The sequence below is a fragment of the Vespa mandarinia genome, chromosome 6, assembly GCF_050613455.1.
Source record: "Vespa mandarinia isolate Hongniang chromosome 6, ASM5061345v1, whole genome shotgun sequence".
Lineage (NCBI taxonomy): Eukaryota > Metazoa > Arthropoda > Insecta > Hymenoptera > Vespidae > Vespa > Vespa mandarinia.
The window spans coordinates 6,565,001-6,572,500 of NC_140815.1; the positions used below are offsets into that span (position 1 = coordinate 6,565,001).

The following is a 7,500-nucleotide window of genomic DNA, read 5'->3' on the forward strand; positions in this document are numbered from 1 at the left end:
TTTATCTTGCACCGTCATAATGGCGTCATCATAGAAATCTCCTTCCGTTTTCTTTTTCTTTTTTTTTTTCTTTCTTTATTTTTTTTTTTTTCTTTTTCATCAAACTCCTCCAAATCGTGTTAACTAATTTTCGTCACGGAAAGCTCACGTTTACCTCGCGAGCAAGGAAAGGAATAAAAGAACGATTCTGCAGCCGATTTTCAGTTAGATCATTACGATCGGCTCTGTACAGTTATCGATGTTATTGCCACGATTCAAGATTCAAAGGCTGTACCATAATTCGCGCTACGTTCACGGAAACGAGAACGTTCAACGGTAAAACTTCATCACAGGGCGATGTTCCTTTCGTGGGAATATAGGAAAGGAAGAACGAGATTTCTTTTACTCGTACAATCTTTCCAATTTAAAAGAAAAGAAGTGAAAAATATTTTATATGCGTATAACGTGAATAAAACTGTTCAAATATATACATAGATACATATATACATACATAGATATACACATATATACGTATAATGAAAAATATTGAACGTGTCTCAAGCATGTAAGAATAAATTTAACCGCAATCAACCTTAATGAATCGATAATAAGAAAATCGCAATAACATAGTTTTATACGTATGTAAATAGAAATGAAATATATATATCTAGTTGTCGCGTATACGGCTTATGCATTATCTAAAATGAATATATTATTAAATGATCACAAAGCGCTTGCCACGATTATACTGCGGAAATAAAACCTTCGATTCCATAAAATTGATCATTTCGTAAGATCTACTACAGTGTTGATTAGATTGAATAATTACTAAGCAAGTATATCTTCGATAAGGAATGCGAAGAAAAAAAAAAAAAAAAAAAAAAAAAAAAAAAAAAAAAAAAAAAAAAAAAGACGATTAAAAGACAACGAAGAAACACGCTTATCTATTCATGTATTTATATATGAATTTATATATGTATGCATATACGAAATTCTTATTCTCATTGCTTTTTACTGTTGTTAATAGGCCCACGTAAATAATTACGACATTTCTATTCGTCCTGGTAGCGAATGACTTTTGCCATCGAATGTTGCAAATTATCCGTACGACGATACGTATAAGTATCCATGTGGAGGCGAGAAACATGACCCACCTGTCCGTGATGCACGCACGTGCACGTGCACATGCACACGCACACGCAAAATCGTGTTGGGGATTCACGGGTGAAAGTATCGATACCCACGCACGCAACTCGTGAGTGTGGTTCACTCGAGCGAGTGCATTGCAACATGCAGCACCGCCATCTTTACGGTCTAACTTCTCTCTAACGAAACCTTGACATTTTTTTTCTCTTCTTCCTTTTTCTTTTTTATTATTGTTGTTTTTTTGTACGTCCATCCCTCTCTTCCCTCCATCCCTCTCCACCCGTTCTCCTTAACCTTTATCACCATCTCCTTCGAACTTTGCTTTTTTTTCTCTACTTATATCTTCACTAAGTGTCATCTCTAATTATTATTATTATTATTATTATTATTATTATTATTATTATTATTATTATTATTATTATTATTATTATTCTCTTATTTTTTTGTTTTCCTTTACATATTGTCCTAACGAAAACAATATGAACTTTCACGAATATAAAAAGAAAACGAAAAAAAAGAGAAAGGAGCAAAGGATATAAAATTAAATAAAATCAAATTAGATCGAATATTCCTTCCTCTTTTCTAATCAAGCCATAAGCTCCTCCAATTCACCCATCCACCCACTTTCTGTCGGATTTCGTTCTCTTTAACATCCGTATGTATAATCTTACGCCGTAGAAAGTGTGCGCCCGTACGATAACGTAACCACCATCACAACCACGATCACGAACTCGTTCCGTTGCGTTCGATCTAAGCACATAGAACGGCTTGAAAATTTTTCCGCCTTTGAATTTCGCGCCTATCTCGAACCGCATTCCTATATAGAAACAGGAATGAGGTTCCCTAAGCTGTAAAATACTTTTACGATTTACTTGTCGAGAATAGAAAGGGTCTTTTTTTCTTTCTTTCTTTTTTGTTTTTTTTTTTTGTTTTTTTTTTTTTGTTTTTTTCATTTACGAGTCACACGCGATCTTTAACTATGGACGATATACACCATGGAAGAACGGTTTTTCTATATGCGATCACTGGCTGGGCTACTCACTCGACCGGAAATCGAATGCGGTCGTTGCGAACTCGCGTTGGATCGTCACCCGATCGAATTTATCCCTAAGCATTCCTAAGGAAATAATCCGACGTGAGAATATTTTAATATTATTTTAAATAATTACATTATTTCATCGTGAGCATAAATCTACGAGATAAATTTCGTCGTATATTCTTTCGCGCGATATTTATGATTTCATTCGTTTTCCTTTTCTTTTTTTATTTTTCTATTTTTTTTTTCTTTTTTTTTTTTCTTTTTTAATGATTTAAACTGTTTAAAATATATCTAGATGGATAAAAAAAAAAGGAGGGGCGGTGAGGAAGGAAAAAATCCCCAGATATCGAAAAAAAAAAGTCAGACCATAATCGATCGATATTAGATCTAAAAATCCTACGAAAGAGGATTAATATTTGCCGCACAAAATCTCTGAAATTTTTCTTTTTCTTTTTTTTTTTTTTTTTTTTTTTTTTCTTTCTTTTTACAGGTGTACTCGGGATACCAAGAGATAGAGGAATAGCGGAAGGAGGAGAAAGAGGAAGAGGAAGAGGAAGAGGAAGAGGAAGAGGAAGAGAGGGAGGGTAAAACGGTAGTGGTAGACGACGCAGTTCAATATCAATCTTCTTCTCTCTGCGCTTGACCCACTGACCCAATTTTGTTCCTCTCGAGGCCCTCAATGAGCCGCTCATATAGTTCGGGCCTATTCAAATCCGCTAAATACAAATGCACTAATAATAATAAATGAGATATTAGCGTGGAAACGATTAAAATTCTATGTGGCTTTCGTCCATCGACGATTTTGCAACATTATGAGAGAAACAGGGAGAAATAGAGAGAGAGAGAGAGAGAGAGAGAGAGAGAGAGAGAGAGAGAGAGAGAGAGAAAGAGAGAGAGAGGGAGAGTGAAAGAATGTCAGCCTGATACGTAGATGGTATTTATCTCTCTCTCTCTCTCTCTTTCTCTGTCTCTCTCGCTCTCTCTCTCTCTCTTTCTAAACTCTTTAATCTTCGATTATTTTTCCTTCAATATCGTTGAATTCAATAAAATACATGTATTTATATATATATTTCTTATCAGAAGGGCCAATAAGAGGAGGCGAACGAGTCAAAATATATTTTATCTACATACATATCCTGCGTGAAATAAATGAAAGAAATAATATTACATTTAAAGGAAACTTTTTGAATAAACACAACGTACGTTGAATTATTAAAAAGATAATTTAAAATGCATAATTACATTAATGAAAATATCATAAATATCTGAAATGTCTTTTTAATTTAGTAGAAAAAATATTTTCTACAAAAATTTTGTCCTTATCGAATGTACACGTGTGTATGTGTGTATTTATGTATATAAGCACGACGTCTAGACTTTAGACCGTTCTTTCTCTCTCTCTCTCTCTCTCTCTCTTTCTCTCTCTCTCTCCCTTTCTTTCTTTCTTTCTTTCTTTCTTTCTTTCTTTCTTTCTCTATATAACTATGCGTAATATGTTCATTCTTCCAAGCGGTTTCCCATGAAAACTAGGGATTATTAATGACGTTTGTTCCGAACAAACATACGATACATTGCTTTACGCGAGATACGTATCATTCATTTGGTGTTCCTTGATTCTCGGTTTATCTTATACTATTCGCGGACCTCGGGCATTACGTTCGTGATTAGAGTTAACACACGTTGTTTTTATATGCATATATGTACGATCTTTTATACCGATAACGTTCCACGATTCTCGTTTCCCACGTTGGAGCATCGTGATTTCCGTTTTCGCCGATGAAAGATACGCACTAATTTAAGAGAAAAAGAAATGAGAAATGAGAAATGAGAAAAGGAAAAGAAGGAAGAAAGAAAAAAAAGAAAGAGGGTAAAAAAAAAAAAAAAAAAAAAAAAAAAAAGAAAGAAACGTCGAGTATCGTCGAGCAAATGCGCTTCGATCGTTTTACGGGATTTATTTTTTTTTAAAGGGGTTGTAAAAAGAAACGTAGTAAACACTACGCGAGTAAATAAAGTGAATGAATCATTGCGTGTGTAAAAGATTAAAACATGATCTATTCGTCGTTTATTAAACGAATGGTAGCTTAAATGTCGTAGCGTAGGTAGAAGAGACATACAGAAGGAAAGATAGATAAATATATATATATATATATATATATATATATATATATTTATATTTATATATATATATATATATAGAGAGAGAGAGAGAGAAAGCCAGACAGACAGACAGGGGCAGAAACTGAACTCAGTGATATTTATCATCGTCCATTTTCGGTTTACGAAATGACGAGCGGGTGCTAACCGAGATTGCGAGTGTCGTGCGATTTGATAAACATGCTCGACCTTTTTATCTTCCTACTTTAAAACCTTTTCTCCCTCTCTCTCTGTCTCTCTCCCTCTCCCTCTCTCTCTCTCTCTCTCTCTCTCTTCCCCTCCCTCTGTCTCACTCTTTCTCCTTCTCATTCTCGATCACGATGCCACTTTATGCTTGATGATCCAAAAACGAAAATGAACATAAGCGAATAAGTAAACACATGAGAGAATTTTATTTACCAATGATAACGATGATAAATCGAAAAAACGAACTTACGAACGTACGAGAACGAAATCGAGCGTGAATTCTCGCGCGGACGGAAAAAAAAATTAAAAAAAGAAAAAAAAAAGAGGAAGAAAGAAAGAAAAAGAAAATGATAAAAAATATCAAGAAAAAGAAAAAAAAGAAAAAAAAAGAAAATATTAAAAGAATGATATTATCGAGATGTTATATGGTATCCGGAGGTAATTTTATTTAAAATACATATATATATATATATATATATATATATATATATATATATATTAATATGTATGTATGTAGAAATCAAGCGACCGGAATATGTATGTATATATTTGAGGCTTCTGGCAAAAATCATCTCTCCGTTTCCGTTCTATCCACACCGCCTACGTGCCCTTTATATATGTACCACGTACAAGATTGCAAAGCCTTTGCGTTAATATCGCGTGCATCGTGCCATGGAATAGAACGAAGCAAGAATTCAATGACATGCCGCTGTTGTTGCTGCTAACCTTGCCTTCTAACATCATACTCAGGCTACATACTTTCTTTAAACGACGTCGATTAGCTACATTATTATCAATATATATATATATATATATAATAAAAGTCTTCTTTCATAAGCGAAATATTTTTTTTTTCATCTTCTCTCTTCTTTTCTTTCTTTTCATTTTGTTTTTTTTTTTTTTTTTTTTGTTTTTTTTCCACTCAAAGAGCAACGTTTATCGATACCATAATTAGTATAATTCCACAACGATGATACAGTTCTCTCTTCGTTATCTCAATTCTTTTCTATAACTCTTCTATATATCACATATTTATACTGATCACAAATCTCGAAAGAATTTTATATCTTTCTACGAATTGTTTCTCGTATAATTTAACTTGGCAAAAGAACAAATTGTTCGATACTATTTAAAAATTCTACTTTTTATTTTTATCTTTTCTCTCTCTCTCTTTTTCTCTCTCTTTCTTTTTCGATATATATATATATATATATATATATATATATATATATACACATTTAAATAATTTTCTATACATTAAATTATATATCCTACTTAAAGCTCATTAACAAAATTGATATTAAATTTATAAGAATAAGAAAAAAAAAATGGAAAGAAAAAAAAAAAAAAGAAAAAAAACGAGAGTGTATTTTTGATCACTTTAAAATTATTCCTATTATTGAGACGTACAATTGAACAGATAGAAATGAATGTTACGAATTTATCGAATAATGTAATCAAATTGTACGTCAATGCTTTGCTAAATTAGTAATGGAATTAATCATAGGGATCATTGTTTCTACGATTATTATAACTAACTAACTTTAATCCAAATTTTAAAAAAGCAAAAAAAAATAGGTCGACGTAATTCAATAATCCGAATTAATAAACCATTCTAACAATACGATCGAATAAATTTATAACAAGCGTATTAATCTAATATCTAGTAGCTATTATTCGAAATCCCTTCGATCGGAATTTCGATGACGCACGTTCGCGAAGGTACGTATATACATACATACATACATACATACATATACATATATATATGTATATATATATGTATATATGTACGTAACGATGAATTTTGCTCGAAGCAAGAGAAGCAACGAACATACGTCGATGCGCGCTCGTGCACGCGCGTGCGTAGATTGTTGGCTTTCTATATAGACGCAATAAAATGTGCAAATGAGCTTTCGTAATTTCAATGAAAGAAAGTCTAATTTTTATGAAATGTCATTTAAAACAAAAATAATCATTTGTTATCGATCAATGATAATTCAGATAATCATTCTTTTCCTGTTTTCTTTTCTTTTTTCTTTCCTTTCTTTTCTCTTTTTTCTTCTCTTATCTTCGTTTTACGATCTATAGGATTTAAATGCGATGTCACGTTTTTGTTTCGCACAAGTTTCGGGAAAAAAAAAAGAAACGAGGGAAAAAAGAAAGTGGGAATGGAGGAGAGAGGGAGAGAGAGGGGGAGAGAGAGAGAGAGAGAAATTGAAAAGCCAAAAAAAAGTAAGAGAGAAAAATGGAGAGGGAGAGAGAGAGAGAGAAATTGAAAAGCCAAAAAAAAGTAAGAGAGAAAAATGGAGAGGGAGAGAGAGAGAGAGAGAAATTGAAAAGCCAAAAAAAAGTAAGAGAGAAAAATGGAGAGGGTGAAAAAAGAAAAGAAGAGAGATAAAAAAAAGACAAAAAAAAAAAGAAAAAAAAACAGAACTTCTCTTACGATCTCAAATGCGCTAGAAAGCTAATTGTAAGTGACTCCCGTGTTCTATACGGAACAGAAAAATCTTAGGGCGTATTAGAGCCTTCCCGAGTGTAAAGTGGGTCACCCGTTGCACTGCGGTATCCTCCGATGTATATCAAGCGACCGCTCGTTTACAGCCATTTCCAAACGAGCGTGCCGCTTCGTACTCCAAAGCAAAACCCTCTGCTATTCTTCTTTCGAAACAAGCCGAGTTTGTATTTACTTCTTCTTCGTAACGTCCTCGAATAGTATATATATATATATATATATATATATAGTGGCACACAAATATATAATACATACACACCGCTTTAGCTAGACAATCAGACACGTTGAACGAATTAAATGTTGCACATCTTACGGTAGAAGGTCGGTATCTTTTAAATGATATACGCCTCGCTAATTTTATCATTTCCTCGCTGCGATACCATCGACGAAAAAAAAAAAAAAAAAAAAAAAAAAAAGAAATAGAGAGGGGAAAAAAAACAAAAAGAAAAATAATCGTGGCGCGTCGTCCTCTTTATTTCTT

At 32.9% G+C, this 7,500-nt stretch overlaps 1 protein-coding gene across 3 annotated transcripts in view; it reads right to left on the minus strand.

Annotated features, from left to right (window-relative positions):
* The window catches only part of UbcE2H (ubiquitin conjugating enzyme E2H), a 27,366-nt gene that overhangs the window by 5,447 nt on the left and 14,419 nt on the right, over positions 1–7,500 (minus strand). For 2 of the 3 annotated variants that reach the window (XM_085657601.1, XM_085657602.1), the window contains exon 3: positions 2,817–2,880. The exons of the other annotated variant lie outside the window; for it this stretch is intronic. In XM_085657601.1, the coding sequence (XP_085513727.1) occupies positions 2,817–2,856 (40 nt within the window). In that variant the 5' untranslated portion in view covers positions 2,857–2,880. The remainder of the gene's footprint in view (positions 1–2,816; positions 2,881–7,500) is intronic. 3 annotated transcript variants of the gene reach the window in all.